The sequence below is a fragment of the Gossypium hirsutum genome, chromosome D06 (assembly GCF_007990345.1).
Source record: "Gossypium hirsutum isolate 1008001.06 chromosome D06, Gossypium_hirsutum_v2.1, whole genome shotgun sequence".
In the NCBI taxonomy this organism is placed as follows: Eukaryota; Viridiplantae; Streptophyta; class Magnoliopsida; order Malvales; family Malvaceae; genus Gossypium; species Gossypium hirsutum.
Genome location: NC_053442.1, coordinates 38,203,903 through 38,231,319, shown reverse-complemented (window position 1 = coordinate 38,231,319; position 27,417 = coordinate 38,203,903). Strand labels below are relative to the sequence as shown.

At 34.9% G+C, this 27,417-nt stretch overlaps 1 protein-coding gene and 1 non-coding gene across 13 annotated transcripts; both read right to left on the bottom strand.

The window, feature by feature from the left end:
* Positions 1-8,084: 8,084 nt before the first annotated feature.
* LOC107902048 (UDP-arabinose 4-epimerase 1-like) lies at positions 8,085-15,607 on the bottom strand. 12 transcript variants are annotated; one of them, XM_016828296.2, is made up of 10 exons: positions 15,431-15,607; positions 14,411-14,569; positions 13,889-14,013; positions 13,206-13,319; positions 13,015-13,122; positions 12,821-12,912; positions 10,517-10,658; positions 10,276-10,370; positions 9,655-9,784; positions 8,085-8,753 (listed from the first exon to the last, which is right to left on the bottom strand). In XM_016828296.2, the coding sequence occupies exons 2-10, from the start codon at positions 14,469-14,471 to the stop codon at positions 8,379-8,381; spliced, it is 1,242 nt and encodes a 413-aa protein (XP_016683785.1). In that variant the 5' UTR covers positions 14,472-14,569; positions 15,431-15,607; the 3' UTR covers positions 8,085-8,378. The 12 variants fall into 12 exon arrangements, with proteins under 12 accessions (XP_016683785.1, XP_016683789.1, XP_016683787.1 ...); XM_016828300.2 differs by having other exon boundaries at positions 13,889-13,971; XM_016828298.2 differs by having other exon boundaries at positions 15,435-15,607.
* An 11,468-nt stretch (positions 15,608-27,075) lies between these two features.
* Positions 27,076-27,182, bottom strand: LOC121218850 (small nucleolar RNA R71). The gene has a single exon (XR_005915326.1). It is a non-coding gene; the product is annotated as a small nucleolar RNA R71 (small nucleolar RNA).
* Positions 27,183-27,417: the final 235 nt, after the last annotated feature.

Below are 27,417 nucleotides of genomic sequence, written 5' to 3'. Positions count from 1 at the left end.
CGCATCACGATCACCAGTTGGGACTTTCACGTTGAATTCATCCCTTGATTGTATTAAGCATTATTACCTAAAATTGAATTTCCCCACAATGGGTTTCTAGGGTCATGGTCTTATTTTGCTATGACATATGAAATGTATGTGCTGAGGTGCATTATCACATCCCCGACTTCTTAAAAATTACCTATGATTTTTTGCCGTTTCAGTCAAAAACCCTAAACACTTTCAAAATACCCAAAACCTTAAACCTTAATAAAAACTAACCCTAAGAGAATTGAAAAACGCATCTAACTGAACACGTTTTCTAACAAACCAACCTATATCCCTAATTAAATTTAAAATCGACGTAAAACCCAAATTAAAAAATGGCCTATAGACTTTATTTTGCCAGAATTGAGACATATTGCGATCTATTAATTACTAATAATTATACAAAATATAAAGATAGATAAAAATAGTCTTTGGTGGCCTTGAAGGGAACAATTGAAGAATATTTAGGGCCTTTAAAAATTTTCATCGCACTACACTTTACTATTCTTAATGACCTTTTAAGGGCCAATAGAAAAAAAAGCAAAGTTACGTTTACAACTTAAATTACATTTTTATCTTTTGTCTTTACTCACATGCTTTTCTTTTCCAATACCAGCATTTTTTAATGTTCTTAGTAAGAGATATACATATAAATTTAGATCATTAATTATATAAAAATAATATCAATAAGGACATTAATAGAATCATAAAATAATATATATATATATATAACTATATAAATAAATTAATAATTAATTAGAGAGTCTGCTACCCTAGCACGCTTTGTCTGTCGCCTCTGGCATGGTTTTTAGATTTTTTGTTTTTCGTTCTATTTTTTTTATTATTTTCAAGTCTTGGTGTTCGTCGTCTGTAGGATATTCCCTTTCTGTCATCTAGAAGGCGAGAGAGTTCCTTCGATTTTTAAGTTCTGCAAGCATGGAGACTGAATATGCAAATCTATCGCTCAATGAAGAAGAAGAAATCTTGTTAGTCCAGGCAGATCCAACTATGCAAAGAGAAGTAGTAGATTATCAGCTTGTGGGTTGCTTCTTAACAGCAAGTATAATACATTTTTCGGCCATGAAGAGCACTCTGGCAAATTTATGGCATCCTGTTTGTGGGGTGCAAATCCGTGATCTGGGGGAATAAAGGTACCTCTTCAAGTTTTATCATTATATGGATATGAAGAGAGTCTTAAAGGGCATTCTGTGGACTTTTAATAATCATCTACTAATTGTGTAAATTGAAAAGGGGTGAAAATCAATTGAAAATACCTTTAGTTTTTGTTCCCTTTTGGGTACAAATCCATGATGTTCCAGTTGGTTTATTCTCTGAGAGTTTAGTGATGCAATTGGGTAATTTTATTGCAGTTTTCTTAGAGTATGATGGTTCAAATCTAGGAAAGGAAAATAGTAACTACATGAGGATTAGGGTGCATATTGATGTTAGGAAACCATTGAGAAGAAAGAAACAGGTTATGAGCTGTGGGATATGTTCGTATGTTAAGTTTAAATATGAGCGCTTATCACTGTTTTGTTTTTTCTGTAATCGTTTGGGGCACAATGATTCTTATTGTAAGGCAAGAATGATGATGGGGATGGATATTATTGAAATGGGTTGGGATTTATCTTTGCGAGCTCCATCTCGTAGAGCTCTAGCAATGAATAGTATTTGGCTACGAGAAAAGGGTTAAAGTAAAAGAGAAGGAAGTTGGATGGGGAACAGAACGATGGGGCTTAGTTCAAGGGATGGGGATTTGAAAAGGAGTAAGAAGAATTTCATTAACTCAATATTAGGGTTTAGTTTAGAAGGGGGAGGATCATCTGCTGATCAACAGAAGGATAAATTAGAGTCCTTTCAAGGAAAAGTAGCTATGGAGTATGATTTGGAAGATGAAACATTAATAGGGGAGGAGGGGAAAAAGTGAAATAGGGGGAGATGGAAGATTCTAATTTTTTATCATCGACGGCTGCGAAGAGGTTAGCCGGCCGAGAGAATTAAAAATTTTAAGTTGAAACGTCTGTGGTTTGGGGAGACAACGGACGATTAGAAGACTTCAGTATTTACTAAAGATAAATAATCCCCCAAATAGTCTACTTCATAGAGACAAAACTTAGTAAAAAAATAGATTAAAATAGTTCGTAGAAGATATGGTTTCTTAAACGGGATTGAAGTAAAGCCTGAAGGCACAAGAGGAGATTGTGCTTAGCATGGAGAACTGACATGGATATAATACTCTGAAGTTTTTCTAAAAGACATATTGACATGTTAGTTGAAGATAAAGAAAAAAGAGTAAAATGGAGATTCACAGGTTTTTATGGTTCCCCATATGTACAGGATAGGAACAATACATGGGAAGTTTTGAAGAGATTAGCTGTAGGGGAGGTAATTCCTTGGTTGGTGCGTGGAGATTTCAACGAAATCATGTATGGATTTGAGAAAAAAAGAGGGTTACCTAGAAATGAAAGAAGGATGGAATTATTTTGGAAAACGCTAGAAGATTGTCAACTATATGATGTGGGATTTGAAGGTAGCTGGTTCACTTAGGAGAGGTAATTTACCGGAGACAAATATTCAAGAACGACTTGACAGAGGAGTTGCTAACACAGAGTGGATTGTGCTGTTTCCAAAGGCGAAAGTCTAACATCTTACTCATACGTTTTCAGATCATTGCCCTCTTCTCATAGATACTAGGAAATATGAAGATCAAGTATGGAACAGCAATTTTAGATTTGAAGCTTGGTGGTTAATGGAGGAAACCTTTATAAATGTGGTTAAGTGTTTGTGGGAGAAATCTTCAGGGGAATTGCTACAGAGACTGGAGAATTTAAAAGAAGGTTTGAAGGAATGGGCTAGGAAAATTCAAATTAACAGGAAAAAAACTAAACGGGTTCTTACAGAAAAGCTTGGGGAGTTGGTTAAAGCTGAAAGGGATGATAAAACTTTAGTTGAATTGATCGATACAAAAATAAGTTTGAATTTTGAGATTGAAAAAGACGAATGCTATTGGGAACAAAGGGCCAGAACAAATTGGTTGAAGTTTGAAGATAAAAATACAAAATTCTTTCATAGCCAAGCTTCACAGCGGAAGAAGAATTTTATTCATAAGTTGGAAAACGAAAAAGGGGGAGAGTTGGTGTTTATGCAGGATATTGAAGTTTCGGCGCGGGCTTATTTTCAAAACCTATTTTTAGCAGGAAGAAAGGGGAATTATGATCATATACTATCAGAGGTTGAGCGGTGTATTCACGAGGAAGACAATCAAAAACTTACAGCTTCATATTCTAAGGATGAAATTACAGAAGTTGTCTTTGACATGGGTCCAACAAAGGTACCAAGGGAAGATGGCTTTCCAGCAGCTTTTTATCAGAAATGTTGTAGATTGTGGGAGAGGATGTCATTTCTTATTTCCACCGAATGTTGAATGGTGATATGGAGGTTAGTCAAATTAATTCTACAAATATAGTGCTTATACCCAAAGTCAATAGCCCTTTAAATATGTCGCAGTTTAAGCCGATTAGTCTATGCAATGTACTTTATAAAATTATAGCAAAGGTAATAGCTAATAGGCTTCGGAATGTTATTGGGAAATGTATTGCTGAAGCCTAAAGTGTTTTTGTACTAGGTCAATTAATATCAGACGTGTTACTAGCATATGAAGTCCTGCACAAGTTAAAACTGAAGAAACTGGGAAAAAAAGGTTTTATAGCCGTTAAACTAAATATGAGCAAAGCTTACGATAGGGTTGAATGGAGTTTTATTGAAGAAATTATGTTAAAGATAGGGTTTGACCTTAACTGGGTGAAGGCCATTATGAAATGTGCATCCACCGTTTCCTATTCAGTAATCATTAATGGGCACATAAGGGATAATTTTTCGCCAACAAAAGGTTTGAGACAAGGCGATCTACTAAACCCGTTCTTATTTCTTTTATGCGGTGAGGGTCTATTGAGCCTATTAAGATCGGCAATGAAAAGAGGCATTTCGAAAGGGGTCAAGATTAGCAAAAATAGACCACAGGTTTCCCATCTTTTATTTGCTGATGATTGCATATTATTTGGGGGGCAACAAGGAAGGGTGCTAACATCTTCAAGGAAATTTTAGAAAAATATAAAACTTGCTCCGGGCAATGTGTAAACTTTGAAAAATCAACAGTATTTTTTAACAAAAACACGCTGGAGGACATAAGTCAGGTTGTCAATTTGTTGGGGGTTCGTAGGTCGAATGATCTAGAGCGATACTTGGGGTTGCCTAATACGATGGGTCGAAGGAAAAAGGAAGCTTTTTCAGAATCTGAAGGACTATTTCAAGAAGTATATCGATAATTGGAGTATCAAGTTCTTATCTCAAGGAGGCAAAGAAATTTTTATAAGGGCCATACTTCAGGCTATTCCAACCTATTCGATGGCATGTTTCTTACTACCCAGAGCTTTACGTAAAGAATTGGAGAGCATTGTAGGTGAATTCTGGTGGCAGAAAGGAAAGGGTAAAAAAGGAATTCATTGGTGCACGTGGGAAAATCTTTGTTCTTTAAAAGAATATGGTGGTTTAGGTTTTCGAGATCTTGGTCAATTCAATATTGCGTTATTAGCAAAACAAGTTTGGTGTCTCATTAATTTTCCAGATTCATTATTAGCCAAAGTTCTTAAAGCAAAATATTTCTCATATTCTAGTTTCTTATTTGTAGAGTTGGGAAATTTACCTTCTTTTACCTGGAAGAGTATCTAGGCAGCAAAAGGTCTTCTCCAAAAAGGGATGAGCTGGAGGGTGGGTAGAGGGGATAGCATCTCCATATGAGAAGATAACTGGATTCAGGGGATCGATAAAATCGACGCACAAAATGGAACAAACAGAGGTGAATTACAGTTAGTTTCGGATCTTATTGATTTATCAAGTAGGAAATGGAGAACGAACTTGATTAATAGTACCTTTCAAGAGGAAATTGCTAGGAAAATTCTACAGATCCCCCTAGCAGAGATTGAGCATGAGGATATTCAGGTGTGGAAAGGAGAACTATCTGGTGAGTTTTCGGTCCGCAATGCCTATAAACTATTAGAAGATGTTAATCGGGTACCTAATGACTATTTAATACAGACCGAATTAAAAGAACTTTACAAGAAACTTTGGAGCCTACAGTTGCCCTCAAAAATTGCATTTACAGTCTGGCAGATATCCTGGGACTTTATACCAAATTTTGCTAATCTTAGGTATAGGAGGGTCATTTCCAATGATAGATGTGCCCGATGCTATTTGGCGATTGAAGAAAGTGCCCACGTCTTCCGTGAATGCCTTATGACAACTGAAGTTTGGCAACAGTTAAATCTCTCATGGGCTATGAATAACATGAGTCAAAATATATGGGAGTGGCTAACCTGGGTTTTCAAGAGAAGCAACAATGGCCAATGTCTACTCTTCTGTTACGCTCTATGGCTGTTATGGTTCTCCAGAAATCAACTGGTACACGAGAGGAAAAACACTACAGGAAGGGATTTAGCACAAAATATTCAAAGACATATGGCAGAATATGAAGGTTTAAAAAGCTTAAAAAAGAATGAAAGCATAAGCAGAAGTAATAAAACACAGGAGATCATATCGAGAACGAGAATCTATTTTGATGCAGCGTTTGACAACAGAACCTTCAGATCAGCGTCAGGTTTAGTAGGGTGGGATCTGAAGGGAAACTTAATGGTGTTAAAGACGGTTATACATGGAAATGTCCCATCACCTTTCGCAGCAGAGGCATATGCATGCTTAGAAGGTACAAAATTAGGGAGTTCACTTAGAATCCAATCAGTCAAACTTATGGGGGATTCAAAAACAGTAATAAAAAAATGTCAAGCAACTTCAACAGACAAGTCAATAATCGGAGCCATTATCAGAGATATTCAGAAAAAGAAAGCTGATTTTCAAGAACTTATTTTTTAATATATTCACAGATCTTAGAACTCATATGCTCATAGAGTTAGCAAAGAATGCGCTCGAGAAAGAAGAAGATACTTATCTGAGAGGAGAAGAACTGGAAGGCCATGCTTTTGTCTCGGTAGGAACTTGGCTTAGGGAGCCAGATTAAAGGAGAGATGTGCAGAAAAGCAATTAAAGCAGATATCAAAAGAAAGTATAAAGATCTCGGGGAAAGTTATCGACAGAACGTTCTGGAGCATTGGAAATGACTAGTCAACAAACTTTATGGCATCCAGCCTTTTTTTGATTTGACTGGGGTTGATTTTATATTATTTTCTTTTTAATTTTGTGTTTGCTGTTTTCAATTCTGGTTAGTAAGTACCTGGAAAGTTTTTTAGGAAGTTTCTTTATTTCTGTTTTATTTAGGCCGATCTTTGCGAATTCATTTTGGTTTGGGCCTTTGATTGGGTCCGGTTGTTTGTTTTGTTTTATTCTATCTTCAATAAAATCTCAGTCTTTTATTTCAAAAAAATTAATAATTAATTGAAATTTAATATAAAATAATATGGTAATATTTTGAGTGAATTAAATTTTATACTTTAAAATATTGAATAAATTAAAATACTATAAAAATATGAAAAATATAAATAATTGAATGTTGTTTTGTTAAGATTTAATTCGTATAAATATATAGTGATTATATATATTAATCAATATAAAATTTATTTTAATAATTTAATATAAATATAACTCTAATATTTTTTAAGATTCATTTAACATTGACATTAACATTATTTTATTTTATATTTTATTATTTAATATAAGTATGGTTGATACGAGTCACAAAAGCCTAAATTCTTGAAGGCGATGCCCAATAAGTAAATTCCCAGCCCAATCAAGAAATCCATCCATACTCAGTTGAAAATCAGGCCAAATTGTCAAAGTGGCCCAAGTTGTAAAGTTTTATTTTTATTTATTTATTTATTTATTTTACTTAGTTTAAATTTTTATATTCAGTCCAAGAGTCCCAAATAAAAGACCCTTGGCCGAATTTCCATATTAAAATAATTAGGAGTTTTTTTTAGTTTTAGTTTTAGTGTTCTAATTAAATTAGGAAAACATTTGAAAGGCCTATTTATATGGCTTGGCCAGCCACCCTACATTACATTACAATTACATTGAAAATTTCAGATTTGATTTGAGTGAAAATTCTCTTTGAGTTCTTCAAGGATTTTCTCTTGAGTTTTCTTTAGAAGTTGTTTTAACAATCTTGTGATTGTGGGAGCCATCTTCAACCTTCTTCTTACCATTGATATTCTTTGGAGGGGAGATTAGAGCCGTTTGAAGGGAGTTGTGAGATCTTTCGAGATTTCAAGGCTTCTTAGGACTTATCTTTTAATTTCTTACTGTCAATTCTTTCTTTATTTCTACTTGTGCTGAATCATTATCTAATCTATTTTCTGTTCTTATTGTGTTTTCAGCCTTTTTCTATCTTAAGGAATCAGCCCAAAAATCCCCAATTTCTAAGGTTTTTCCATACTCTTTTTGGGTGAAATTAGATTGTCGAAATTTAGGGAAAACTATCTTGGTGTTCAATTGGGCAGAATCACAATCTCCTTGAGGGTTTCAAGAACCCTAACACTTATTTCTATTCTCAATTTGATTCTTTGCTGATTTGGAGATTTTATTTCAGATCTGAAAATTCAAAAATCCAATCTTTTAATTTTCTGTTTCGTTTCAGATCTAATTGTTTAGGGTTTTCGTAGGAGTTTCTCGTGACTTGGCAACTCGATCTTGGTCCGCGCGCAACCCCGTATCAATGGTTTTAATATTTTTTTATATACACTTATTTCAATCTAATATCTTTAAAAATTATTTTTTATTTTTCCCTCACTGCATCACTATGTTTATATCTAAACACACATTTATCATTGTTTTTAATCTTACCAATAAAGTCTCACCGTCAGTCTAAAAGAAGCCTCGTACTTTTCTTCTTTATTTTTCTTTTGAAAGAATTGAAACATAACTTGTTAATTTCACCTCACAGGGGTTATCTTTTTGGCAGGCACACAAGCAGCGAGAATTATTGAATCATTGTATTGGATTGGTCATGATAACGAAGCATGGAAGAAAATATGGGCAAAAGAAAAAAAAAATCAATAAAACTGAGCCTGAGCTGGGTCTTCATCATCTTATTATTGACTAAACTATCATTTATCTCTTCAAATACACGTATATAATGAATTAGCTGCTCACTCACTCTCTCTCACTCTCTCTCTCTCTCTCTCTCTATATATATATATAACTAGCCAAGTACTGAACAAGTGAATTTTCATCTCCATTTTCCCACCCCTCCATAAACAACTGAAAATTGGGGCCACCTAGGGGTAGTCTTCAATATGCCAATTGCTAAAATGGCTGTGAGTAGACTATAGAGAGGAAACCATCACCTAAGAGGCTGCTGCGTATCCATCACGATGTGCCTTTTGCCATTGCCACGCAATCTGTAAACTTTCCTGGAGATCAGTAAACTGAGCTGTCCAATTCAGCTCATGCCTGATCTTAGTTGGATCACTAAACACTTCAGCATAATCTCCAGGTCGGCGGGCCAGATAGTCAACTTTGATCTCCACCCCAGTGGCTTTCTTACATGCTTCCACAAACTCCTTCACTGATCTACCTCTTCCAGTGCCAACATTGTAGATTCCCACTTCACCGGGCTTTGCCTTTTTAAGAGCTTTCACATGAGCATCAACCAGGTCAGTAACATCAATATAATCACGTATGCAAGTCCCATCATGTGTTTTGTAGTCTGTTCCCTTGACCTGCATGAAAATCCCAATAACCAAAATAAAATTACCACAAAGCCCCATCGTGGCCCTTTGTTCACTGAAATCATTTGAAACATAAAGGCAAAACCATGGACATGTTGGATGACAGGTGTGATAACTTGTAAAGTTACAAGAATAAACAAACACGCAATAAGCACATACAAAGTACAGTTGTAATAAATAACACAGAGTTAATTTATCTTATACACTACATGTACTTTTTCACTTGAGAAAGGGACCATTGTTAAACATGTGAAATGACTGAATTCTTCACCCAGATCTTTCAAATCGTCCATGAGCTCCAAGATCTAACTAAAGTATTAGGCAGATGCTTGCAAAGAGGATGTCAGCATAAAAGAAAATAAAATTAAATACATAATGCATCTGGCTATGCAAAATCATCTACAACAAACTTGTTTCAAGGAAAAGATGAAAATGTAGGCATTATATGTTCACAGAAATTTTTCTAGTGGTTGTCAAACCGCAGAGTCACTTATATATAATTTTGATAATGAACTTTTTTTTGTTTTCACACACAGAATCAACAATTTGATTGCTTTCATGTTAGATCATCACTTCAGTAGACTTATTTGCACTTCCTCGTATGTAGGAAGAGAATAGCATTCTCAAAATTATGCAATTTTACATCAACAATATATTGCACAGGCCTTCAAGAAAGCTCGCTGCTGCTACTCTCCAAGTTTTAAAAATTAAAATCAGAACATTGAATTGGATCTGCACCATTTTTGGTGTTCACAATCTTCCTAAAATATGTCAAACTATTATCTAGGTTGCCTGTATATGACTAGTTGTTTACTTCTTGACCCCAGGTGAAGCTGGAAGTACGAAGCAATCATTAAAGAATCAAAGTGAAGGGATTAAAGGAATCACACACCTTTAGACCAGGAATAACACCACGTGCTGCATCAAAACAAGCACCTGAAATTCGTCCATGCTCACGCAACTCAGGTCTGGGAGCCTCACCTAATCTTCCTTCAGGATCTGATCCAATCACATTGAAGTATCTAAAATTTACCAAAAATATTTTAATCATAACTGCTGCAAGTTTTTAATCTGTAAAAAGGATAAATAAAAAGAAGAGCATATTGTTGGACTATCAGTAGTTGTGGTCAGAACTCTACACATTGAATATGATACTAGAAGTCCTTCTAGGTCTACAAAGTTCATCAATACTAACTTCATAATTACAATAATCTGAACTCAGCCACCTTCTAAGGTTTCCTTGTAATCTAGAACTACAAAATACAATAAAAACAGGAATAGGTAGACCTTCCATGTATATGTCTTATCTATGCAGCAGTTGGCTGGAAGAACAATGAGAACTTATCAATTAACGTCCTCCAATGGGAAAGTATAAAGATCTAACATACTTAGTTTTGGTTTAAGGCCTGGAAGACTTCTGGGATTTTGGTAAGTTACTAAAATTATGCACAATGAGAAAACAACATAGAGTAACCTAAAAGCTTCTAAAGTAAACTAAAATAAATAAAAAAACCTTAGGATCATTACTGCCATGTCTGAGTTCTTAGAGTAATCCAGGATAATATCCTCTGCCATCTTCTTAGCTTTTCCATATGGATTGATTGGAACCTGAGTTGGTTCCAAAACAAAGGTCAGTTGCCTTGTAATATAACTCTATATTAACCAATAAGTTGATAAATGTTGATCACTTAATCTTTGGCCCCAAACAAAAAAATAGCAAAATGGTTAAGCATAAAACCAAGTTTGCAACTTGCCTGTGGGGTTTCTTCAGTGATTGGCATCTTTTCAGGCTCTCCATATGTGGCACATGTACTAGAATATATCAAAGTCCTAACATCATGTGCAGCCATTGACTCTAAGATCACCAAGGTGTTTGAAGTAATGTTGTGATAATACCTAAAATTCATGGGAATATATATACCATAAAGAAGATAATTTCGAGATTAATTTAAATCATATGAAAACTTCTCAATCAAAGACTGAGAAGTTGATTTTAAATGTAAAAAACAATGATTTTTAATAACATAGTTAACGAAAATATATGAGTGAAATAAATTCAAAATGTGCAAATTCTGTTCTGAAATGTGAAAATGAAGTTGATTCTGATATAATTGCCCAAGTAGACAAGATGAGAACTAGTGGGATATAGATGGCATGCCATTAGGAAATACTTAGCACTCTCTCAGTTCTGACATGGCACTTCAGTGTCGCTCTGTTCTGATTAAGCACTTGAGTGCTATTCTGTTCTGACATGGCACTCTGGTGCTACTCTGTTCTGTTATTGCACTTCGGTGCATCCCTATACTATTTCCATATGTCCTAAGTGTTCTGTAAAGTCTACATTGGGCCACCGTTGAATGATAAAAGAGACAAAAATAAAGCTAAGAATAATATAACAAGATTATGTGTTAGTGATGGAATGATAATTAAAGAAATTATAATGATTGAGTTATAGTATGGGGATACTAATACTAAATTGTTCTATACTTATTTGCTATAATGCTATTGAACTATATTTCATTTATTTAATTAAAGGTAAGTTTAATTCTAGTTGTACTCACTAAGCTTTCACAAGCTTACCACGTTATTTTTAACACATAGGTAAAGATGTGAAATGAGGAATTATCGAGCATCAGTCTCTTCACATCTCATCAAACCCCAAGAGCTTGTAGAAAAGTATGCTATCCCCACTATTTTTGTTTTCAGTATATGGCATGTACCTAGGTGAATGTTTATGTAAATAATAAGGAACTAATTGATTCCCACACTTGATTTTGACGTGTTTTGGTGAGTAAATATAAGGTATTATTTGGTATATGAGTTATGGTTTGTGCTTGGAATGATTATGAATGATTTTGGTATGGTTTGGATGTGTTTGAAAACAGAATTTTTAAGTCCCCTATCCCAGGTCTCAAGACATGTGAATTGTGTCTCGAGACATATAAACTTCAAAGCTAAAAGTCTACAATAACTGAGTCATGTCTCGAGACATAAAGGACTTTGTCTTGAGACATAAGCCCCTTTGTCTGGAGACATGCACTCACTTGTCTCGAGACAGGGCAACATCAAAGCTGAACTTCTACAATGCCATGGCAATGTCTCAAGAAATGTAGGCCTTGGTCTCGAGACATACAGACCTGCAGCTGAAAATTTTTATTCGAATTAAATAACCAAGACAAATTTTATATGCAATCAATCTTTATTAATAGTCTAATTATGTTCCTAAAATGTAATAAGGTCTTGAAATCATTATTAAAAATTCAATTTAAAAGTGCTTGAAATCGTAAATGTATGTTCAGTGTTAAATGTAACATTCGTTGCTCGTGTTCACTCGGGTAAGGAGTGTTACAATGAGGACATTTGAATGGTAATGGTATTAGTGGCAGTGCCAGACTGCCAGTAATTTAGTGAATAGCAGCACCAATGGTTGTGGCTATATAGTACAGTTGATTAGACAGAAGCACTCAGAAATAAAACAACAATCAAACCCCAGGACAATCCCTTTTTCATCTCAAACTGTTAGATCAAGCATAAGAAAGGACCCTAGACAAGTCTAAGGCTTTATACGTGGAAGACACAATGTATCAAGCATACTTAGTAGAAAAAATTCATCTATAGATCCACATAAACAAAAGGAATCCAACTTAAGTTTTTCTTTCGAAATGTAGTGACCTAGAATAGCTCTTCTCTGAACTGCTCTTTGAGTGATGGAAATTTATTAGCTTCAGTTCTAGTGCTCTCATAAATCATGGTAAGGTCAGGTAACAAAGCTTAAATTATTTGTGAAATAGAATGGACCTTAGAAACTGGTATCCTGCCATGTAATTTATAAACAAGGGTACAATTAAATAGGCAGAGTTGCCATTAGCAGGACCAATGAAACAATACACTCTTTCTACTCATTTCATGGTACTATAGCACAGTTGAGTTCATGAACTAAATAAGCCCTTGTCAAAATATCAATGGAAATATAGCAAAAGGAGCAATCTACCTCACAGCTCATCTGATCTATATTAACGCAGCCAATTATAAATTATGACGAAGCTAAGGAAACTTACTTGAGAGGATCAAGTGTGCTTTCCCCAACATATGCAACAGCTGCAAAGTGCATTACAGCGTCAAATGCATTTTCTGAAAATATTTTGTTTACCTATAAAATCAAGGAAACACAGTACACCAAATCCACATTTAAATGCATTAAATTGATAATTTTGAAAAATAATAATCATATCAAATTTCAAGAAAAGGATACTGCTTTTAAATCCCCCAAGTCAGCATAAACGAATTGAAGCTGTCCAGGCTCCGGAAATAATTTTTGTAGAACCTTGACAGCACCCATGTTTCCACGTGAAAGATTGTCCTGCAAGAGAGGAAACTTCTTCCTTAAAACCAGGACTAATCACTATGCACAACAACTGAAATATAAGGAATCCTAAATTATACCACAATAGTTACACGGTATGACTCCTTCAGAAGTCGTAAAGCAGCATGCGAACCAATATAGCCAGCACCACCAGTTACGAGAACATGTATTACACCTTCTTCATGTTCGGAGAACTGGAATGACAAAAGTCAAGAATGGTAAGAGATTTCAGAAGTTGAAACACTATATAACTACAAAACAACCGGACTGATTCCAAGTGTTCATATAAAGTAGCATCAATTATGTTTTTTCCTCAACTAGAAGGGAAGATGTTAACCACATTCGAAGGGCAAGGGACAAATCCACCATCAAGTGAACAGTTTGATGAAACTAAGCCAGCAGCAGGCAACGACAACATGCAAGGATGAATCTTACGGACAATAGCAAAGGGTCCAGCTATAATTGCTGGTGAAGCCCCAGAATATAACCACGTATCAGAACTAACTTAACAATTTAAAGAAAATCAAATAAAGAAAAAAAGTCAACAATTTATTGACAATGTCAGTTGTTCTTCAATTGTCAAAGTAACCAAGATATCAGCACTGGAAAAATGCGGCACAATCTTTTGATAGATTGAACCTGGTATTATAGAATCACTATGCCCCATTTTTGCTTGTGATAGAGAGAACAAATATTGCATTTTAACTTCGGTATAGCATTATGGAGAGGGAAGAGAAAACCAGAGAAGGAATTGAGTACATACCCGACTTCGAGTATTGAAGTTTGGGGATTGCTTGAGCATGATAATGCATAAGGCTGTAAGGGTTGCAGCCATAAGGATTTTTCCTACAAAATTGCTCTTCCTCTTGGGATCAGGATATTCCATTCCTGCAATAAAACACAAACAACAAAATTAAATTTACAGAACAATTTTCTTTTTCCAATTTTATATCATCATCAGCTCTGCTCTGCATTAAAATGTAAGCAAGTCATATATCATAAATAACTTGAGAAAAATTTGAATATATAATTTGTTTTCCACACTCGGCAACAAATAGTTACTACAATTTTAAAAAGTAAACAAGTATTTTCAACAAAATTCTCAGCAGAAGATGGTTGATTATCCAAATTTCAGATGAATGGGTAAAGTTCAAACTTTTTAAATGAAAATGGGAGGATTAAGTTCATCATGAGTAATAAGAAATGAAACCGCATCGAGATTATATAAGACAATGAACCAGAAATGGATTAGAACTTGGAAAATGAAGTTGAGAGAAAATGTTACCGGACAACGGCATGGATCTAGTAGACCTTGGCTGGCTTCTCCCTCTTGCAAAATTTAGCATTTGGAGAAAACTTCTTGTGATATGATCACAATTTATGTTTCAATTTCAAGGATCAATCAAAGAGCCTTCCTTGGAAATGGCTTCGTGGCAAATCTGCTCTAAAAACAAAAACAGAAAAAGGTTAACAACGATTACAACATTTCTGAAAACATGAGAGAATCATAACATATACAGAAAATTGGTAAAATAAAGAAACAAAAATCAATTATATATGGACCATCCATTGAATTCAGAAAATAGAAAGGACACCACAAAAGGTTGAATTCGAAAATTATAATAAATTTAAATGGATAAAAAGGGAAAAAAAAAAGAAGAAGCCAGGATCATTTTCATATTGCATTTCAAATTTCTATAATCACAGACAGAAGAGAACTTGAAATTCAATATCCAAAAAAAAAACAAATAGCAAGTAAATAAGAAAATAAAATAAAAATTAAAGAGATGAAAATAATAAAAATAAAAATAAAAAACTCATTTGCAATTTTCTGTCAGAGCACGTTTGGTCAAGCAGTAGAATGCAAAATTATTTAATACAAAAAAAAATAATACAATTAGACAATTAAACATTTAATTTTACTTTGATTAATCAGAGACAGACCCAGTTAAGGAAATAAAGCTAGAATCTGAAAGCACCTAGGAAAAGAAAAAGAATCCCACCAAAGAAATGTGACCCTATTCTCAAATGAGAAATCAAAGAAAAGCACAAAACGAAAACCAGGACTTTCATGGCAGAGGCACCAAAGGAAATGGAATAAAAAGAAATTTACCAGAAAATAAAAACAAAAGAACATTAATGAGACTTTGAAGAAGGCCAAGTAAAAACAAAATAACGGAAAAAGGCAAGGGAAAGAGGGATGAACTTAGCATCAGCAAAAGGATCTAAACATCACATTTGTAATACATGCAAATATGTAATGCAAAGAAACTTTAGAATAAATTAAAAGCAAGAAAGAACCCACCCACGATGATTGAAAACGTGAGGGAGAGAGAGCAAACGTAAAAAGGCGAGGCGAGGCAAGGCAGCAGAGCAGGCCTCCCTGCGTACGTTTCAAATATAAATACTTGACATCTTTTCTACACTATAGAGAGAGAGAGACCAAAACGGTTGTAAAAGGCGGAGCACACAATTTTACAAAAAAAATTAATTACATAATAAAAAATTTAAATATAAATATGGTATAAAAAATATTAGGTAAACTGTCTCATCCAATTTTTTGAAACCTTCATTTTTATCACTTAAATAAAAAAAAATTCATTTTAATTATTGCCTACCCATCCGTTATCTCAATATGAGAGGTAATTCTTTTAATCAACCATTATTGATCAGTATTTTGCATGTAATAAGGTAAGTATTTTAAATCCATTTTATTCTGTTATTTACCGGGCAATATACAAATAAAAGTTTTTTTTTAATTATTGAAATGGACCAGGTAAAAAATTAATTATCGGAATGGGCCTATTTCTATAAAAATGCGTCCACGTCAACGCGTTGTCAGGTGACGAAGCAGGAAAACTCTTCTTTAAAGAAGCATTTAGCTCGTGTCTCCTGCGATTAGAGTTTAAGATTTTTTGTTTAGGGTTTAAGGTTAGGGTTTTGGGGTTTTTAGGTTTATGGTTTTAAAGAAAAAATTAAATAAATAAGGAATTAGGGTTTAGAGTTTCTTAATTAAATTAATTAAAATTTTTTAAAATTAGATTAGGGTTTCGTGTTTATAATTTTTAAAGAAAAAATAAATTAAATTAGGGTTTAAGCTTACTTGAGTAAATTAATTAAAAAATTTTAAAAATCAAATTAAGGTTTAGTGTTAAGGGTTTTTAAGGAAAAATCAAATAAATTAGGGTTTAGGGTTACTTGAGTAATTTAATTATAAATTTAACAAAATTAGATTAGGGTTTAGTGTTAAGGGTTTTTAAGGAAAAATTAAATAAATTAGGGTTTAGGGTTTAGGGTTACTTGAGTAAATTAATTATAAATTTTAAAAAAATTAGATTAGGGTTTAGTGTTTAACGTTTTTAAAGAAAACTCAAATAAATTAGGGTTTGGGGTTTAGGGTTACTTAATTAAATTATTTGTTAATTTAAAAAAAACTCCCACGTGGACACTCTTTTGCTACAGTAGGTCTTGAAAAAATAATTTCGAGAAGACGTTTCTAAGCAAATAGTGTCAAAAACGCTTTAAGTAGGATGCATTGTCAGCAAAAGTACTAAAAGAAGCTCCCACGTGGACGCACTTTTGCTACAGTAGCTCCTGTTTGGCCTGAGGCTATAAATGAGGCAAAATTTTTTCTCAGATTGCATAAGTTACAGCAAAAAAATTTAGAAAGGCTAAGAAGGATAGAAATTGAAGATGAGTGAACGTATTAGTATTGTTATTTACTATGATGGTGAGGTTCGTCACACCGAGAACGATGTTGTTTTTTTATCGGAGAATACAGTGCGACTGGTTTTTAACCAGAACATAGATTTGACAGAACTTCGTAAAAGAATTAGGCGTAAAAGGTAAAAGAATACGTATCGATTTTGTTCTTCTGTTGATCCGGTGACATATGACTCGTTCGACATAAAAGGTGCTCGTAGCTTGGAGGCAATGGTGTAGATTCATCTCGCCAGTGGAGCACCCTATATTGAGTTATATGTACAATTTACATCGCCAAATGATGCACTTGCGACTGCTATTCGAGAGGTATACATGACCCCTGCCCAACACTCGGTTAGTGGGTTACAAAACATGGAATAGCCCATGTTTGGTAGCGGTATGGAATATACAACCCCTGCACGACACTCTGTCAGTGGATGGGACATGCACCTCGGTGAGTCGATGTTTGATGCTGGAAATACGTACTGGGGAATGGCATCAACTTCTAGTGGTTGGCAATCTACATCCAATTGGAGACTTTACGAAACACCCAGAAGAAGGGATGATGTACTCCCTACGACGTCCACCGGTAAGGGGACCTCGTACGTTGCAGATGATGGTGGGTTAGAAGATGACTCCGATGTGGATCCACCTCAAGAGCCCGAGCCCGATTGTGTTGAATTTGTATTATTTTCTGAACCGGAGCCTATTCCAACCGAACCTGAAGATGTTGAAGAGGGTTCAGATGAAGAAGAAGATCCACGATTCAGGGCATACTCACCTCCAACCCACATGCATAATGTCGATCTGTCTGTAGATGATGCGTTGGAGTTTCCAAATCTACCACACAGGTAGCGTGATCATACAAGTTCGCTACTGAATTTGGGTGAATTTGAAGTTGGTAATGAGTTTTCCAACAAGGATAGTTTTATTGGTGCATTGAAACAACATAGCATCAATAACAGCGTTAACTACCACGTGGTTAAATTCAAAGCTGATAAGTTTAAGGCGAAGTGTGTAGTGCAAGACGGTACATGTTCATGAAAAATCTACGCCTCGTTGAGGAAAAGAACAGGGTTGTGGGAGATAAAAAAGTACAAAGGTTCACATACATATGGTGCAGGTATAGTATTTAAGGTTTCTGAATAATACTGTTATTATATAATGTTGTATTATTTAACGTACTCCGTTGATAGGTATTTCACAAGATCATCCCAAGATGGATTCAGCTATGTTAGCTAGCTTGATACTACTCACAGTGAAGGCAAATTCCAAGACTTCAGTACCGGTCTTAATTGCCAATATTCGTAGCCGAATGGGGTACGCGCCCTCTTACTGCAAGGCTTGGATAACTAAGTAGAAGGCATTGGAGAAGTTGCATAGTGGGTGGGACACTTCATATAATGAAATATGGCAGTGGTGTCAAGTGTTAGAGAGATACGTCCTAGGTTGCATAACAGACCTTGAAACGGAACATGCATACTACAACGGCCGATTGCTACGTGGATGTCAAGTGTTCAAACGCCTGTTTTGGACCTTTAAGCAATACCGAGACGTATTTCCATACTGCAAGCCATTGGTACAAATTGACGGTACCTTTATGTTTGGTAGATATACCCATCGGCTATTGCTAGTAGTGGCACAGGATGGCAGTGGGAGAATTCTTCCAATTGCATTTGCAATAACACCGGGGGAGTCAACTGATGACTGGGATTTCTTTCTATTTAAGTTAATGAGGCATGTGTGCCCCCAACCTGATATCTGTGTTATTTCAAATCGGGGCACCGAAATACTAACTGCAATTGATCGACAGGAAAGCTTATGGCAGCGCACACACCATCGGTATTGCCTAAGGCACGTTGCATCCAACTACTACAGGTAATATCCATCTAAGAGTGAACGACGACAAGTGACCAACATGGGTATTTAGTCTCTATTAATATAATTTCGTTTGTCATTTTGAATTTATTCAAAATGAAAGAGTGGTATTTAATATTCGCTATGAACTTATATTGGCAGGGTATGAAATAAATAAAGATCATTTTCATGAGATGTTGGTAGTTTTACGTTCAATTAACGGCGAAGGAGCAGACTACATTTGTAACATACCTTTCGAACAGTGGGCACAAGCATACAACGGCGGCCTACGATATGGTCATATAACCTCAAACCTGGCTGAATGCATAAATTCTGTTCTAAAAGGAATGCGCCATCTACCGATAATATCGGTTGTGCGAAAGACATATTTTCGTTTAGCGGCGCTATTTCCAAAGCAAGCAGCGAGTTATACAGGCCAGATGCAGGGAGGCCATGTATGGTGCAGGCACGAGCGAACACCAAGCACACAGTGTGTCATGATTGAGACAACTTATGGTTTCGCGTGACAAAGTTTGACAGACCGCACCAAGGTGTTATCAGCGGGTAATATCATGTACACTTGCGAAATAGGACTTCAACTGTAGGATGTTTGACGCACTTCGTTATCCATGCGCTCATGTAATTGCAGCTTGCCAGAATCCCCGTTTGGATCTGATGAGCTATGTCAACGAAGTGTACAAATTAGAAAACATGTACAACGTCTGAAGACACGTATTCCCACCGGTCCCAAATAAACGTAAGCTGCCGTTTGTATCGCTTGCTCGCTTTAAGCTATTATCGGGTAGAGAATTGTGTCGCAAACCAAAAGATCGACCTTGCTCGACTAGAATACGTAATAATATGGATATCCAAGAAACAGCCAGTCAACAGAAGTTGTGCGGATGGTGTAGGAACTCAGGCCATACAAGCCAATCATGCCGAAATCACAATATTTGAATGTTATTGTAAAAAGCTTTGTATTATTTATATTTTTTAAAATCAAATAATATAGAAATATTCAGAATATTGACTTATTTAAAAGAAAATATATTTTATTAAAAATATTAAAGTAAATTACAATTACTTTATTCAGAACAACATTTTATTTTATTAAATGAAATAATATAGAAATATTCAAAATATTGCCTTATTTAAAAGAATTTCTATTATATTAAAAATATAAAAGTAATTTTCTATTTTATTACATTAAATAATATATAAGAATTTCTATTTTATTACATCAAATAATATCAAAATATTCAAAATGTTTGTACAAATATATTAAAATAAAAATCAATCTCCGTGCCCACCAGATTCAGTGCCACATGGCGGCTGTCGACGGTTACACACTAGATTCCTCCTTTGTCCAACTTCCGGGGGGGTTGTGGTTACTCCAGCGGGGATTCTGGTTCCTCTAGTAGGGGATCTGGTTGTCGGTGTTGGGACGATGAGCCACCTTGATAGAATAGTGACTGTGGAGGTGTTTGCATCACCAACGGCGAAGCTGTTTGAAACCCATACTGTGATGGTGATTGGTAAAAAGAAGAGCTTCCCGACGGCCCCTCCTGCGATCCCTCGTGCAATGGTGGCCTATACATCAGCGGTCCACTTTGCGTAATCGAAAATGGAGATGAACCGGGCCATGGACTTCAACCTGCCATAGGACTAGAAAAAGGAAACACATAAGGGTTATGATACATAAAAGGGCTAGGATACGCACCTAGCATCATCTGAAAGGCTATGTCGTAGGTATCGTCGGTTGAAGTGTTGGGCCGGGTGACTGTGTCGGTGGTGTTGTTGGGCCTGGTGATTGTGTGAGCGTTGTTGATGGGCCTACGTCGTTGTCCCTTCTTCTTGGATTTAAAGGGCCATGTCATTCTCTTTGGACATATAATTGCTGCTGCCTCTCCTCTGTCGACAGTAAATACGACTTGCTATGGATCCTAAATCATGGCATGTATTCTGGCACGCACGCTAACATTGGAACGATAATCAGTTCCCGAGAAGGTATATAATCATATCGATCTTCCCATATTTAGATGTAGTGTGACCAAAATCTCGGCCAATCCATATGCGATTACTGTAGGTCAATTTTGTGATGACCATCTAACACTTAGGTGCCACAGGAATCGGTTGTCGAAATCGAAATCCATATGTTATATCACGATCGTAAAGTTGACCAATGGGACTTTCACATGCCAAGCGTTTGGATTTTGGAAGCACTCATCCAAAATTACTGCCCAAATTGCCGAATCCTCGTATGGTGTCCATTGAAACTATATGAACATGATGGAAATATTAGTTATATACATAATACTAAATACTAAATACCAATCGACTATCTCATGATAAAAATATCTATTTTATTTAATACTTACTTGTGCTTCCAACCGTTGGTCTAATAGAAGCCAAATATCTTCAAGAGAGGTAGGTAATCGAACATAACTTGTCGAATGGTTCCACCTAATTAAATATTTTTTTAGCATACGATTATATTTTAAATCTATGTAATAATTGTAAAATCTAATATAAAATTTACCTCGTTATGAGTGGGAATGTATAGGGGTGGTCCACTCGAGGACGTAAAAATGGAAGCGAAACCGTGCCCATGACTGCAGTAGTGATAGGCAACCTCTGATTTTCACTTTATTTGGTCGCGTCGCCCCGCACATCTCCCGGTACAATGTTGCCAACACGGCAGACCCCCAACTAAATTCACCAGCTACTCTAAAATCAACGAGTTTTTAGCAGCCATCTTAGATGTACAAGGTTCCGTGACAAGTCCGGCATCAGATAACCTCCAATTATCTGAAGAATGTATGTCCGAGCATATCGAATTCTTTCTAGTTCGATAGAATCATCATCCGGCTCTGGAAATGTGTCTCGTAACCAGCCCATCTCGATCCAACCTCCGTTAATATTATCTGGAATAGTGCCCAAAAGCTCGTAACATACCGCTCTCCAATCACCAGATTGAACAGACCCAGTGATTGCGTACCCGTCCACCGACAATCCCAATTGCAAATTTACGTCTTCCAAAGTGATAGTACACTCTCCACATGGAAGATGGAATGTGTGCGTCTCATAGTACACTCTCCACATGGAAGATGGAATGTATGCATCTCGAGTCTCCACCTATTAATCAACGCACTGATGAGCTTCAGGTCCAACTTGCACCCCCGGCCTACCGTCGCCACGTGCCAAAAACCCGCTTCCCGCAGGTAATTATCTACCAACGGTGATGAAGGACCATGCATATTACAGATATAGCATTGCAAAATCTGATCTATAAACTTTTATAAGAAATAATAAAATAAAAATTATTTAAAATTGTATAAATCAAAAAAATCTTAAATAATATTTAAAAATTAAATTTAAAACTTACCATTTTCATTTGTTCGACGGATATGTGCTTGTTATCGGACGAATTAATTCTCCAGCCCTTGCTAACACGATCAAATTTTTATGATTTAAAAAAATTCAAAAAAATAAAATTAAAGCTTTTTTTAAAATCATTAAAAAATTAAAGCTTTTTTAAGAGGAATTTGAGAGGAATTTGAGAGGAATTTGAGAGAATATTGGAGAGAAATTGAGAGAAAGGATTTAGGTGTGAAAAAAATGAAATGGGGGTTTTATAGTTTTTTTTTACCATTGGGGGTGGTCACCAACGGTCAAAAAAGTAGTCATTTCTACTGTTCACGTGCGGGCAAAGCGCTTCCATGAGGAAGTGTTTTCCTGCCTAGTCACCTGACAACGCGCTGACGTGGACGCGATTTCGAGGAATTGGGCCATTCCGGTAATTAATTTTTTACCGAGCCCATTTTAGTAATTTTAAAAAAGATGGGCTTTTATTGGTATTTTCCCTTATTTACCCCTATTTTTAACGTGTGTAAGGCCCTAACCCCAAAATTATTTTTTTTCATAAGTTTCATTTTTTACCATTAGAGAAAGAGAACAGGGAATGAAATTGAAGCTTCGATGCCCAAGTATGGAGTTACCCTATGCAATCCCAGTGTGCTATTATGGCTTGTGAGTTTCCTTATGGATTTCGTGGTCAAATGGAGACTTGGGGAGAAGGTTTTTCGATTGTGAAAACTACAGGCATCTATTTAAGCGTTCTTGTAAGAAAATTTTAAATGGTTTGATCCTCCATTGTGTCCACGTTCAAGAGCTCTTCTTGTTAGTTTATTAAGATAAGATATATGGAGAGAAAAAGAATGAATGAGCATTGTATATGGGTATTTTGACGGTGGTACTGCTTTTTTGCTTTTGGGTGATGAAATGATTAAGATAATGTGGATAATTTTGTAGAATTTGAGTTGGGTCTCCATATTTATTTGGTTTTTTTTCTTGGTTTAGGGTAAAAAAAAGTTTAAATGTTAATGGGTAATTTTGGTTAAGTAAGGTTGAAGTATGAATTTTTTTAATTTATGAACTTATTTTAATGTAGAATCAATTTTTGCAAAGATTCAAGTTCTTAGATTTTGAATTTAGAATGAATGAAAAAATAGCATGGAAAAATATTTAAATGGAAAATTTTGATTATTTGACATTTTTTGCATTCATTTAGAATTAAAACTTGAAGATGACTTAATATGGTGCTCAAGAATAAATGGATTAATATGATTATGAAGAAAAAATTAGTATGTCAGTGGTAATGAAGAAAGAAAATGGAAATGAATAATTGAGAAGCAAATATTCTTTCATGTCATTCATATGTACTATAATTCAATAAGTAACATTTAAAATATCCAAAATAAAAATGGTAGAAGTTACATAATAGATCAAAAGTTTGTACATCCTACCATTTTACATTAAATATATCTTAAACCCTACGGGTGATTAAACCACAAAAAATTTAATCACAAATAACCAAATTTCAACCAAGTGACCACAATCAAGTGTCTAGAAAGAGGAGAACCCAATATTTTCAAATATTTTCTCGACTTTAATGCTTTTTAGGTCTCTTGGAAGGGATCGGTTCTTGTGTAGACGAGCCACTGTGTTTTGTTGACTTGAATGAGTTGTAATCATCATCCATTTGACTGTATTAACTTGAGAGTGAGTGTTCTTTCTTGTTGTGTGTTTAACCTTCATTCCTACTAGTGGTTGTTGCAAATCATGATGCTATTATAGAGGCTGCCTTGATAGAAGTTCATTTACACTTGGTGCAACCCTTTCAAACTATAAGAGAAAAGAGAATAAACAAAATGATTATAACAACCAATCACAATCATGTTAGCAGATCAGATACGATGGCAATCCAAATAATAAATTAACGGTAAAATGAAAATTAAGAATGCCATTAGAGTAAATACTCACATGTAAGTTTAGGTGGTCTAGTAGCACTTGGAGGATTAGGTCTCCATCTAGTTAGAGCAAGTTTCGAATTTGGAGGTTCAGTTGGAACAGCTACAGTAGATGGTTGTTGTTTGGGTGAAGAAGCAGTTGCTTGCTATTTGGGTGGAGCAAATGTACAAATAAGTCCATTTCAGACTATTTTTATCAGAAAAGACAAATAAAAATGTTCATCCTCTCATAAAAGAACAACAAATAGTCTCAATACATGCAAATTATCAATAAAATGTCTATCACATGTTAATTTTTCAATAAATAACATGCACTTTTCATGATTATTTACTCATTGCCAATCAAATATGTCAATAAATAACACAAATGTAATCTCACTTAACAAACATTTACAACCATCTAAGTACATACAATTTTTAGTTTCCCTAATCATATCAAGGTAATTTTAAAAAAATCACAAATAGTAAAGAATAAACCCACAAACAGTCGAAGATAATTACAAGAAAAAGAATCACAATAGAACATCACAAACAATCAAAGAGGGATTTGGGAAAAAACACTAACTATAAACTCTAAAATATATAGATATTTCAGCAATCTTTTATGTACAATTCATGCAGATTTTGACTATATAAGTAACACTTTATGTGGTTTTTCACTTTATTTTGTTATATTTTACTATTTCTATGGGAATGTGTTAATTTAGTGAATTTTATGTTAAAATGCATGTTATTTTATTATTTTTTAAGAATAATTGGGCTAAGAGAAAGGGTGATAGAATTTTGATCGTATTTGGTAGATAGGTACAGGTTGAAAGATTGATAGTACAGGCACATAGACTTTAAAATAGTATTAATCTAGAGTTAATGTCGAGGAGGCCCAATATTGTTCAAATTGGAATCCCAAAACTATTCCATTTGCCCATTCTACCAAGAAATAAATGGCAACAACCATTGCTAAATTTAGCAGTCCCTAACCACCCATGCAACTCCTAAATCTAACGGATTTTACCTCAATATTCACTGAATAAAAATCAGCACATTTTTCTGATTGAAACAAGCCTTAGCCGTCCACCTTGTTGCTAAAAATAGCATTAAAAAACCATAACCTTTTAACCACTTATTGGCCGACCACATATAGAGGGAACAAGCTACCTTCTTTGCTAAAAATAGTAAGGAAAGACCCATTTTTCCTCAAATCAAGAACGACATTAAGGGGAAAGGGAAACAAGGTAACTTCCTTGCTAAAATTAGCAAGGAAGCAATCACTCTTCCACCATACAAGAGACTTCATCAACTATAAATCGGGACTTTATTCTCATTCAAGAGACACACCAATTTTGACACACAAGTTTCTCATATTAAGTTTTCAGAGAAAATTATTATTAAGTATTATTGCCTTTCTCGTGGCTTGCTAAACACTTGAATTTTGAAACATAAGGCAATCACTTGCCAAAATGAGGGCAGCTAGGAGGATGACTTGAAGACATCTAGATGATTTTATCATAAAGATGAGGAAGAGAGCCACTATGTGAAGCTGCAAGGAGCAGCCGCAGATAACCCCTTGCAGTAAACTATTTCCTCTTCTTATTGCAAAATGGTCGTGGATAACCCCACTCAGCTACTCTTTCCTTCCTTTCTCTTTACTGTTAATTATTGTGTTCTATGTCAAGAGACAAAATTGCATCTCATCTTCATGTTTTCAATTTAATATGACATGACTTAATATTGTTTATTCAAAATGGATATGAATCTTGGTTTGAATTAATTGGTTTTTGTTTTCTAAATATTTTGTGCAAATGATTATTTCATTCATTTAGGTTTAATTCATGATTATCCTTGTAAATGTATTGCAAACATTTGTAGGTTAATGAATTAACTATTTAATCTGAAAAGAGGTAATGGTAAATTGACAAAAGACCTAAATGGTACATATCATGTCGATATCGAAAGATGTTTGTTGTATGCATAAACTATGTAAATGCCCGAGAGGGTGATTTCTAGGTTAGTTTTGACATAGACATATGCTAATTAACTTAGGGACATAATAGGACTTTGAGAGAAGCTTGTGCCTTAATTAAAATGGGTTAAATTAATTTTCATATTGCCACGATCCTTTCGTGATATTCTTTCTATGAATGCCAAAAAATTCTTGATTTTATTACATTGTTTTATTATCTTTTTTTTTTTTTTTTTTTTTTTTTTTTTTTTTGTATTTGATAACTGATTACATCCTTAACTAAAAAATTGATTTTCAACAATTATATCTTCTTTTTATTTTGTTTAACAAAATTGATGAAAATTGACTTTACAAATAATTCACACAACAGTCCCTATGGAGACAATACTATTTACTTAATACTTATTACTTGTACGACCGTATACGCTTGCACGTAGTCATGCAACAAAAGTTTTTGGCACCATTGTCGGGGACTATATTTTATTGCTATTTGTGAAGATAATTCTTTTTCAATTTGGATTAATTGCATTTTTGTTTTTTCAATTTTAACTTTGTTATTTTCGTGATTTTTCTAGGTTTGTGAACATAGACCGAATTATCAATTTATTGCCAATTGACCCAGAAAGTGAACGTACTTTTAGGCAAAGAAGAAGGGAATGGTTAGCCCAAAGACAAGTTGAAGAAATGAATCAAAACCCAAGAAAAGACACAACTTGTAATAATCAGGATCCGATCCTTGTTGCTGATGGCAGAGATCGATTGATTAGGTAGTATACTGTGCCTTTATTTAGTGAACTCAATCTAGGGATTGTAAGACCTGAGATTGATGTCCTTCAGTTTAAGTTAAAGCCGGTGATATTCTAGAAGTTGCAAACAGTGGAACAGTTCAGTGGGATGCCTATTGAAGACCCTTATTTGTATCTCCGCTTATTTGTGGAAGTAAATGACTCTTTCAAGTTACAAGGAGTATCTGAAGATGCCTTAAGATTGAAGCTTTTCCCATATTCGTTGCGAGATCATGCACAAGCATGGTTGCATTCCTTACCGCTCGATTTTGTTTCCACATGGCAAGAACTGACAGAACATTTTCTAATGAAGTATTTTCCACAAAGTAAGAATGCTAAGCTTAGATATGAAATTACTACGTTTTAGCAATCTGATGATGAGTCCTTGTATGAGGCATGGGAATGGTTTAAAGAGTTATTACAAAAATGCCCTCATCATGGTATTCCTTATTGCATTCAACTGAAAACCTTCCGTAATGGTCTCAATGCTCACACAAGAATGGTGGTAGATGTTTTAGCTAACGGAACTTTCTTTCAAAGTCATACAATGAAGCATATAAGATCCTTGAAAGAATTTCAAGTAATAAATACCAATGGCCGACCCATCGTGTAGCTATAGAAATAAGAGTAGTAGGAGTTCATGAAGTCGACACTCTTACATCTTTAGCGGCTTAGGTAT